The 11,758-nt window shown below is 40.4% G+C and overlaps 1 protein-coding gene across 1 annotated transcript; it reads left to right on the top strand.

Moving 5' to 3' along the window:
• Window positions 1–2,644: 2,644 nt before the first annotated feature.
• On the top strand, window positions 2,645–3,124 carry LOC134396830 (ATP-dependent DNA helicase pif1-like; the record flags this gene model as incomplete). Its single annotated transcript, XM_063123412.1, has 1 exon — window positions 2,645–3,124. A coding segment is annotated over one exon (480 nt), but the record flags the coding sequence as incomplete, so codon positions are not given.
• Between the last annotated feature and the right edge of the window lie 8,634 nt (window positions 3,125–11,758).

Genomic DNA, 11,758 nt, shown 5'->3' with positions numbered 1-11,758 from the left:
GGCTGTACAAGTCTCTCAGCTTTCCAGACAGCTCTCATCTAGATTTTCTTTTTTTTTCCATTCTGGAAAATATTTTGTACTATGAGTTCAAAATGCAGCAGCTCATTGGGAATTTTTTGTCTCTCTCATATATTCATATATATATATATATATATATATATATATATATAAATGAAAAAGACCGTTCGTTACTGTCGTTATATCTCCGAAAGTTCTTCACCGATTGCTTTGAAATTTTGACACAGCATTGCGTTCGAATACGCGAGCGTTGTTATGTAACTATGTTCTCTATGGGGTCAAAGGTTTGTCTTAAAATCGAAGAAATAGGCCTCCTCAAAACCAGTCCTGCTGATCATTGTGACATCACCAACCAGTAGGCCAATCCGCTGCCTCTGCCTCCTCTCCTATTTGCATGTACTCTTGCAATTGGCTGAGTGAATATAGATGTCACACCTGTGACAGTTACACGTTCAGAAGAAAGGTAACTGCCATGAGTTCCCACTAACCTCCTCAACGTAAAAAAAAACTTTTTTAAAAACCAAACAAACTGCTTTATTCATCCAAATAATGCCTCGCAGAAGATCACACTTAGGTCGTCGTACTCGCGGAGCGGACGCACTGCGACGAGAAATTGCAAATCAGACTCAGGAAGAACGGGCTTCAGCAAATGAGAAAAAAAGAAAAAAAATGGCTCAAATACGTGCCAAGGAATCAACCAAGCAACGTTCAGCCAGACTTGAGGATGCACGGTTGCGAGCACGGCAATCGCGTACTACAGCTACAGATCTGCTTTGTTCTCAACAGAATGAACGCGAAAGGCTGAGAGGGGCTGAAAGATGTCAACGAGAAACAGCACATCAGCGTCAAACACGACTCCGTGGTAAACAATCACACGATTACAATCGCCTTGCATTCCGGTACAACCCAGCTGATGATTATAGTTTGAGGCGGCATGTTTTCATTGGCACTATGACTGAAGTGTGTCCTTATTGCAAGGCTCTTAAATTTAATGGAGAAACAAAAGGAATGTGTTGTGCTGCTGGAAAAATTAAACTGCGTCAACTTGGAGAACCACCAGAGCCATTACAAACTTTGCTTGCTGGATATACCGCTGAATCAAAGCATTTCCTATCTAACATCAGGAAATACAACTCATGCTTCCAAATGACGTCGTTCGGCGCAGAAATCATCACAGCTCCATTTATGCCAATTTTCAAAGTCAAAGGACAAATTTATCATAAAGCCGGCTCCTTCCTTCCGTTTCAAGATAGTCAACATAAATTCCTACAAATGTATTTCATTGGTGATGGCAATGATGAATTGAATGCACGCTGCGGAATTTATACCGGCATAAAAAGGTCCATTGTTTCAAAATTGCAACAGCTACTTCACGAAAAAAACAATTTAGTACATTTGTTCAAAACAGCAATTGACATGATGCCATCTGATACTCACAAGATTGTTATTCTTGCTGACAAAACGCCTGCTGGAGAACATGTGCGAAGATTCAATGCTCCAACTATAGACGAAGTGGCAATTGTTATAGTCGGAGATCAATTTCAACCTAAAGATATTGTTATTCATCGGAAAAACAATCAATTGAAAAAAATTGCAGAAACTCATGCTACGATGCCCTGCAATATCCAATCATTTTTTGGGATGGTGCCGATGGATATCACTTTAACGTTAAGATGATAAATCCAGTCAGTGGCGAAGAAACAGATATGAAATGCAGCGCAATGAACTATTATTCATACCGATTAATGATTCGAGAAAATGAAGACAATCACATTTTGAAATGCCGTCAATTGTTTCACCAATACATCGTAGATATGTATGCAAAAATAGAAACAGAACGTTTGATATTCATCCGTTTAAATCAGACCAAGCTTCGCTCAGAAGAATACGTTCATTTGCGAGATGCAGTTGTAAATGACGATAATACAACTAACGTTGGAAGACTGACAATTTTGCCATCTTCATATACAGGCAGTCCACGTCATATGCATGAGTACGCTCAAGATGCAATTGTGTATGTTCGTCACTACGGCCGTCCAGACCTATTCATTACATTCACATGCAATCCAGCTTGGGACGATATACAACAGCTCTTACTTCCTGCCCAATCGCCGGTGGATAGGCATGACATTACAGCACGTGTTTTCAGACAGAAGCTGAAATCGCTGATGGATTTCATGGTAAAACATGAAGTGGTTGGGTCTGTGCGCTGCTGGATGTACTCAGTGGAATGGCAAAAGAGAGGATTGCCACACGCACATATACTAATCTGGCTCAAAAACAAAATCACTTCAAATGAAATTGACAGTGTAATATGCGCTGAAATACCAGACGCCGACGTCGATAAGGATTTGCATGAAGTTGTGACGAAAAATATGATACATGGACCTTGTGGTACACTGAATCCAAATTCACCATGCGTGATAGACGGAAAATGTCTATCACACCAGAAATCTACAACGAAGCGTTGATAATGATTGAAGATTTCTGCTTAGAAATCTCAAACAAAGTTCTCAATCAATTGGGAATGCCATCACCGAATCGAACTGTTGCTGCTTCATTCGATGTAGAATTGCGTCGTGAACAAAATTACAACATGGATGATCTTTTGTCGTATGTGCAATCAAATATTCCTAAACTAACGCTTGAGCAAAAACGCATTTACGATCAAATAATGAAAAACATCAATAACGGGATTGGAGAAATCTTCTTCTTAGATGCGCCAGGAGGAACTGGTAAAACGTTCCTAATTAGATTGATTCTGGCAGCAATTCGATCCCAAAATGACATAGCCTTAGCTCTTGCGTCGTCCGGAATAGCTGCGACATTGCTACCTGGTGGAAGAACTGCTCATTCCGCTTTGAAATTGCCATTAAACATACAAGTCATTGAAACACCCACATGCAACATTTCCAAAGCATCCGGCATGGGAAAAATATTACAAAAATGCAAACTTATTGTTTGGGATGAATGCACAATGGCACACAAAAAATCACTCGAGGCTCTTGATAGGTCATTGCAAGATTTGCGTGGAAACATCAGACCATTTGGGAACGCATTAATATTGCTTGCAGGAGATTTCAGGCAAACATTACCAGTAATTCCTCGATCGACACCAGCGGACGAAATAAATGCTTGCCTGAAATACTCTACTTTGTGGCGACACGTAAAGACGTTAAAATTAACTACAAATATGCGTGTCCAGCTGCAAAACGATCGATCAGCTGAGATATTCTCACGTCAATTGCTGGAAATTGGGAACGGAAAGGTGCCGGTTGATCTAACCTCAGGACGAATTTTATTACCTCCTAACTTCTGTAATTTAGTGACGTCAAAAGAAGAATTGGTTGAAAAAGTATTTCCAAATATTCAAACCAATTATAAGAATCACGATTGGCTGAGTGAACGAGCTATTCTTGCGGCCAAGAACAAAAACGTCTACGAACTTAACAATATTATTCATTCAAAGCGAGGCAGTCACATACAAGTCCATCGACACTGTTGTGGAAGCAGATGAAGCGGTTAATTATCCAACAGAATTTTTGAATTCACTCGATCTGCCAGGGATGCCACTGCACGTACTGCAATTGAAAATCGGCATGCCAATTATCATGTTGCGAAATATCAACCAGCCAAAACTTTGCAACGGCACGCGGCTTGCAGTAAAAAATTTACTGAGCAACGTCATAGAAGGAACAATCTTGACAGGACCTTTCAAAGGTGAAGATGTCCTCATTCCTCGCATTCCTATGATTCCAACAGATATGCCATTTCAATTTAAGAGATTGCAATTCCCAATTCGATTGGCGTTTGCAATCACCATCAACAAAGCTCAGGGCCAATCTTTAGAATTGTGCGGTTTAGATCTAGACACAGATTGCTTCTCACATGGACAATTATATGTTGCGTGTTCTAGAGTCGGCAAACCAGACAATCTCTATATCTACACAGACAATGGAACAACTAAAAATATTGTATATCCACAAGCATTGTGAAATTAAACATATTAGAAACATCCGCTTTGTCTTTTCTTTCTTTTCAATTTAACCAGACTGAGCCAAAGCAACACGTGGCAGGGTACAGCTAGTATATATACGCCTGGAACGCTCTTCCAGAACACTTGAGAACTACCAACTCAATCAGCTTTTAAAACTCAGCTAAAAACTTTTCTTTTCCCTATAGCTTTTAAATATTGAGTTTGTTCTGACTCTATACTGTTAGCTTCACCCTACCTGGTGCCTGTTTACACTTCCCTGTGCCTGTTTGCATTCTCTTTCCCTCCTTATTGTTTACTGCAACTTTATTAGATTGTAAGCCTATGCGGCAGGGTCTTGCTATTTACTGTGTATAATCTGTACAGCACCATGCACATTGATGGTGCTATATAAATTATATATATATATATATATATATATATATATATATATATATATATATATATATCCATCATCAGTTTGGAGTTGCCATTTGTGAGTAATTTGCAACACCTCTACTTAGATTATTCTGATGGGACCAGCTTGTTTTTTGGAGAAAATATTAAAGTTCTCTTAGGGGAGGGGGAAGCAATCCAGAACTATATTAACTAGTGGAATTGGGGATATCTGATAAGTGCAGTTCATCATCTGCAGATTTAGTTCATTGTAGGTGTGTTCAGTGGAGAAGCATAGATGCATTGGCCACATGGTCTAGCCAATGTTGACCATTTAAAGTCCCCTTGATTTCAGTGATTACCTAGGGAGGTTGTGGGCTCTCCCTCACTAGAGGCATTCAAGAGGGCAGCTGGACAACCATCTGTCAGGGATGCTTTAGGGTGGATTCCTGCATTGAGCAGTGGGAGGGGGGTTGGACTCGATGGCCTTATAGGCCCCTTCCAACTTTTATTCTCCCAGTATTTTAACTGTCTATAAATAAATTTTAACTTGGTGTTTTAAATTTGTAATTTTGGATTGCTGCTGTTTTTATCTAGTTGAGCTTTTATATTGTATTTTATATTATGGTTTTATACTGTTGTTTTATACTTTAAATGTTTTTAATTTTTGTGAACCGCCCAGAGAGCTCTGGCTATTGGGCAGTATAGAAATGTAATAAATAAATAAATAAATAAATAAATAAATAAATATTCTATGATTCTATGATTTAAGCATATGCTTAAGTGCCCCATTGAAATGAACAGGATTTAAAATTAGTTTAACTTTGGCTAGGTTGTGTTATTAAGATATTAATGTCTAAATCCCTTCTGAGATTTAGAGAAGAAATGTATTTTACTGTGGCCCTAATCCTATGCAGGTTTACTCAGAAGTAAGTATCAATGATAGTAAGTACCAAGGTAAAAGTGGGGAGTGAGTGCGAATTCTATTAGGCTTGAGCGTGTAAAAGGGGAGGATAAGGTATTAGTCCCTGCTGTCCTAAGTGTGTCACTCCTTTGTCCATGTTTTCCCCCAAAACCTCTTAAGTGTTTACCTTAATGTGTGGACCCTTTTGAAAGTGTGTAGTTGAAGAATAAAAGTGTTTGGTCCCTATTTCTGGAGTGTGGCATGCTTCCTTGAGAACCTAGACTGCAAAGGGTTAACAAGTGGCAGTGAAGGGGCGTGTGTCTGGGCTGGCTGAGTCAGACCCCCCCCTTCTTCGGCTGGGGAATCGCTGAGTCAAACGATTTACACACCCCTTTACACGCTCAAGCCTAATAGAATTCGCACTCACTCCCCATTTTTATCACCCACCAGCTGTAACTCCGGCAAGGTCCCTTGCCCAATTGTACCCAAACCTAAACTTAAAACAAAACAAACATATAACTCTGTGACTCAACCCCTTGTTGCTCACTCCAACTTGACTTTACATCACTCGAACTAAGACTCCTTCCCTCAGTGGCCGCGTGGAGCCTCCGCCATCCAGCCGGCCTGGCCTGGATGCTCTGACTCACCACACACACACTGGACTCCTGACACCCACAGGAAAGAGACCGGACCCTTAGGTGCCTAGGCCCTTTATCCTTTTTTGGGACCCCCTGTCACCAGACCCACCCTGACCAATAGAAATCCCATAGCAACCCACACCTCTCCTGAAGGGAGGGGGAATGCTCCCAGACATTGTACAGTGGAAAGAACTGAGAGATCAGGGTCCAAATAGTGGCTGAACTGTGAATGCTGTGAGCAGCTTTGGGCAAGTCAAATGAATGTTTTGTTGTGAGGAAGCATGCAATTCAGTGTGATTGCACACACTGAAACAGCTATATAAATGATGAAATGTAAAGACTTAAATGCTAAAGGAAGCTTTTTGGAAGCAAAATAATAAAGTGATGAGCCATATGCTCTTCTGCTTAGGAGGTTGGCCACTAACAACAAATGCTGATTAATGTGAAATTCAGGAAAGCTAGGAATGCAGATCACATCTACCTGACAGGCCTACCCAGTTGAATTTTAAGATGCCTTTTTTAATGGTGTGCTGCTTTTAATGACGCGCTGGTTTTAAACATTTGAATTAGTTGTATGTATTTTATGGTGTTTTTATTTGTGTTGTACCCCGCCTCGATCCAGAGGGAGAAGCGGGTAACATATTATTATCATTATTATTATTATTATTATTATTATTATTGATGGTGAGAAGGTTCTATTATTATTATTATTATTATTATTATTATTAGCCAGTTTGCACCTCTCAAGCCTTTAAGTGAGCCAAGACAGAGCTGTGTTTGGAAATCCTTGTTTTTTGTTTTGTTTTATTTGTGTGTGTGTGTGTGTGTGTGTGTGTGTGTGTGACCTTGGTAATGCTGCTCATCTCAGGAAAAATGTGCACACAAATGTGCATGTTAGGTACACACAACATGTGTATATTTGAGGAAAGTGTGCACAAATGGCATTACAATGTAACACATTTTGATAAACATTTTTTTTAAAAAAAGTGCATTCAGATATTAGGGGAAATATATGAATGCACTTTCTTTTTAAAAATACATAAATAAATCACATGCTTATGCAGAAGTAGGACAGAATGTGCTTGAGCTTAAAAATCCAACAATCTCAGTGGGAGGGGAAAAAAAGATACATCTGTCCATCCCTAGGGATCACACAAGAAATAAGCAGTTTAAATTTGGCTGGTGAAAGAAAGTTAGGGTGGTTTTTGGGTTTGTTTGTTTTTGCATCTGGGTAGCGCAAAATAGTCTTGTAGTTTGGAAAGTGATCTCATTTTGGGAATTAGTGTTGGCTGCCTAGGTGAGTACCACCTCCTCATCTGCTCAACCTGCAGATTTGGTTATTGGCCTCATCAACGTCTAAAACTTGCTTCTCCTCCGGGGAGTAGGGACTGGAACCAGAGCTATGTGTATGGCACTGCACCCACACAACAGGGTTTTCTCACCTTCACACTCTCACTGGAGCCTCTTGCACTCCCTTCCCCAGCAGTTTCTTCAGCCGAGCTCTCCTCACCGGTTGGTGAGGAGGTCTGTGGGTGGCGGCGGCGGCGGGAAGGACGTTTCTTCGTCGGCTCTTCCAAAGGTAAGTTACATGATCGCTTTCACGCCGCACTGGGGTCGCTTAGAAGCGATCTCTGTACAACGTGCGGATTCCCCCGAGTGTGGCATGGGGAAGATCATCAGGAATGGGCAAAAGTGCATATCTACCCTCTGGATAGAAGGGACTCTCTGGATCTCAGTCAATATCTCTGATAAATCTCGTTTCAGTACTTACATTTGCTTTTCAACATTCCATTTACTTTATTAAAATTTAAATAAGAAAAACTCAGCCTTGTACATATTTTTTTCAGATATTAACTTTAAGTCACCCAGAAGTCTGGCAGAAAGACAAAATACATTTTTTTCTTTAACAAGTCATTTAGCAGTGCAGATGTTGCAGACAGATTGGCAATAAATCTACCCTAACCATTAACTAAACTTGGAAAAGGATGGCCTTGTTTAATATGCCAATCTTGTAAAAAGCTTAAACGCTGGATGGCAAAGTGATTGAGATACCACAGAAGTGTCCGGAAATGTCTATGCTTGGGGCCCAAATATTTCAGGTGGCCACCTATAAATCCCCCTAAAAGAGAAAACCCATCATCAAAAAAGAGGGCCAAAGATGACAACAATTTGCATAATTTTTGCATATGATAATGCATAGATATAGTTGCAAATTTAGTAAGAATGGCTATCATTTAAATATGAATATAAATCCCACAATAGTGTGGAAGAACTATGACCAGATGATATGTGTTCTTTCATGTTCAGTCTGCTATCCAGGTGCTATAGAAGGGCAACTTCAAGGCTCAGCTCAGGTTTTCCTTCTGATGGTTGTTCATCTTTAAACTAGACTTGGACTGGACACCCCTTCAAATACAAGACAGTCCTCTGGAAGCTGTTCAAATAGAGCTCTGTTCTATGTAAAAGTGGACACATGGCCTCCCTACATCTCACAATCGAGTAAACTTAGGTCGTTGCTAGACTACGGTTTAGCCTGGGGCTCGCCCCTGTGCATCCACATGACGCGCAGGGGATCCCAGGGTCAGGTGGGGTAACCTTCCCTAACTCCGAGGTATTTGGCTACAGTTGTAGCCTGGTATTTCCCATGGTCTCGGGCCGAGCCCAAGACCGCAAGCAAGTAGACTGGTCCGCCGCTTTTCCTGGCTACTGCAATTACTTGCGAGTAGCGGGGAAAAGCAGCGGACATCAGGATAGGGCATGGAGATTGGAGCCAGGGAGGGCAGGGTGATTGGAGCCGGGGGGGGGGGCAGAGGGGGGAGCAGGGAGCAGGGAGCATGATTTTTTTTTTAAAGACTTACCTTTTCCGCTGGTGTGCTCCTGCGCACCCGGCCCTTTAACACTAAAAACAAAATGACAGACGCGACGGGGCTTTCCTGCAGCCCGTCGCATCTGACATGTGGATTGGAGTGACAGCCTGCACTACTTCTAGCGCGGGTTGGTCCCTCCTCAACAGTGGATTATCAAGTAGGTCTAGCTTAGTCTTGAGCATTTTAAGACTTGAGCATTTGAGAGCCTGCTGCCAGTGGTGACAAAGACTTGGAGAGAATGAGACATAGGAAGAAGACAGGTCCGTTTTTCACAGTTCTAAACTATTCTGACCATTTTAGGAGGAGGGTCAGTGAGCAGCTTTTTTTTTTCTTCCTCATAATTAATTTTTATTTTTTAAACATCCAAACAATACAACAATACAATATAAAACAGTGCCCCATAATACACAATAATATAAAGTAAACAATTTAATAAACATATGTTCTAACTTAATTCCATTTAACATAATCATAATTAACAATAGTGTGCTCTCCCCAACCACGGGATCTTATTCATATTTCCAAAATCTCATTACTTCCTCTGGAGGTGTTTTCCCCCTCCCCTTTAATAGTACAAATTCTAAAAACTGTTTCCATATTCCTTCAAAATCATTCGTTTTTATCACTCCTCTACTAACTTTCATGTTACATATTAATTTATCATTAATAGCAATATCCCATATTTCTTTATACCAATCTTCTATATGATAATCCCCTTGAATCTTCCAGTTCCTGGCTATCATCAGTCTTGTGGCTGTTAACAAATTCGTTATCAATTTTTTGTTTCTTGATTACAATTCAATTCTCCATAAACTGATAATAATGCCACAGTAGGTGTCTCTTCTATCTCCATTCCTATAATTTATTTTATCTCTTTAAACACCATTTTCCATAATTTTTGTACAAATTCACATTCCCACCACATATGTAAATATGATCCTTTCTCTTGACAACCTCTGCAACATATTGCTGAATTCATCTTATTTATTTTATTTAATTTCACATGGGTTAGGTACCACCTCCAGACAAGCTTGTAATAATTTTCTTTTATCCTCACGGACATATTTCTTAAGGTGCTGACTCTAGGCATCAGTTGATTGGTATAATATAGGCATGGTCAAACCTTGTTCCATGCTAGTGCACCCATTTGTGGACCTTTTCTGAAAGATTTAACTGTTAAAAGCAAATGTAATAAACCTCGATTCAGGGTTCTAAGTTGCCTTCCCTCACTCATTTATGAAAAAATAGGAAGGCCTGTCTGTTTAGCCTGGTTTTGAGGAGTCATTTCAGAGAACCTGATAGAAGAAAGTTTCATTGAATTTCTGCCTAAGTGATGGGTCTTCCTGACAAGGTTTTTCTTGTGCTACCAACCTGACTCAAACATGTTTTTTTTTATTTGCAGGGGTTGTCTGTTTTGCAGGGATTGGACAATGGCCTTATAGGCCCCTTCTAACTCTACTATTCTATGATTCCATTTGTAATCCTCCTGTGTTTTCCCCATCACTTTCTCCATCTTTTTTCTTCCCATAGAAATGCCAATAAGGAGGGAATGATGGAAGAGCTGCATAATGTCTTTTGATTGCTAATACTAGAAGCACCCTGAGACTCATGAGGCAATGGAAAGCAGGAAAGAGCTGGCATTCTTCTTTAAGAAGGATAGCTTTTTAGGGTTCCACATCTCTCAATGAAGAACCATAGGGTGTCTCTACATTAAGGTGGGGGAAGCTCTGCAACCTTCCTGGGGTTTCTTCTTCTGGAGTCTTTCCGCATTCACTTCATGCTCCTTTAGATGGCAACCACATGATTTTAAATTGAAAATTTTCCGTCAGCAATATGATTAAATTCAATGAGACAGCACCATCTACTGGTGGAATTATAGCACAATGGCGGATATACACACTGCCAATTTTGTGCCATTAAGGTTTATTCCAGCTGATCTTCAGACTTTTTCAAAGTGGGATAAATGGGAGAAAGTGCAGGAGACATCCTGGAGGTTGACAACATCATGTAAAGGACCCACAAACTTCCTTGAGTGGCCAGTCACAAGTGTGCAATAAATCACGAATGCAGAGAAGCTCAAACACTCTGACCTGCTCCATAAAGTTCAATGAAACAGTGCCATCTAATGGCTGTGGTATAGCCCAATGGCAACTTTACACATTGGGGATATCCCACGATAATTGTAATTAGTGCATTATCTCTGATATTTTTAAAGTGAAATTACCAGGGGAAGGTACAGGATATGTCCTGGAGGTTGGCAGCATTATGTAAAAGACTGTAAACATCAGTGAGTGTGTATTAAAGTGCACATGTAGAGGCTCATATAGTCATAGCTGGATCCACTCTCACCATCCTAGCTGACTCCTGTTAAAGAATCTGCCCACCTTATTACAAAGCATTGCCTTTGAGATCAGAAACACTTGGAAACACACACAGACTGGGTGGGGGGAAACAGGGTCAGTTGGAGGTGTGGCATCCGGGAAGCAGAACAGGAGATAGCAGACTAAAAGGAAGATAACTAGTGCTGCAGTTAAGTAATTTTAGATCCTGGACGTAACAATCTTATGGGGGTGGGGGGAGGCTTTAGATGGTGATGCGTATTACTACAGTTGTGAAGCACAGAATTGATGTTTCTCTTCTCCCACTCACCCCCTTTCCATCCTTTACAACTGCATCTACAGGTCTTTTACAACTGCATCTCCTGGTCTTTTACAACAACAACAACAACAACAGAAACCTGATTTTAAAAAAGAAAAAGAAATATTTTGAGCAGTTTTGCATATGAAATTCCCTTAAGTCATAGCACCACCATAACTCCAGGAATAAAATACAGTTTGCTTCTCTTGCCCTGATACTCATCTCATTTACTTGGAAATAAGCACAATTTTGTCGTAGGAATGGATGATAAAAGTAAAAATCGCAAAATATACAACTGTAACTGTGTACCTGCCTTTCCAGCTGC

The sequence above is a fragment of the Elgaria multicarinata genome, chromosome 3 (genome assembly GCF_023053635.1).
Source record: "Elgaria multicarinata webbii isolate HBS135686 ecotype San Diego chromosome 3, rElgMul1.1.pri, whole genome shotgun sequence".
Lineage (NCBI taxonomy): Eukaryota > Metazoa > Chordata > Lepidosauria > Squamata > Anguidae > Elgaria > Elgaria multicarinata.
This window is presented reverse-complemented; position numbering and strand designations above follow the sequence as displayed.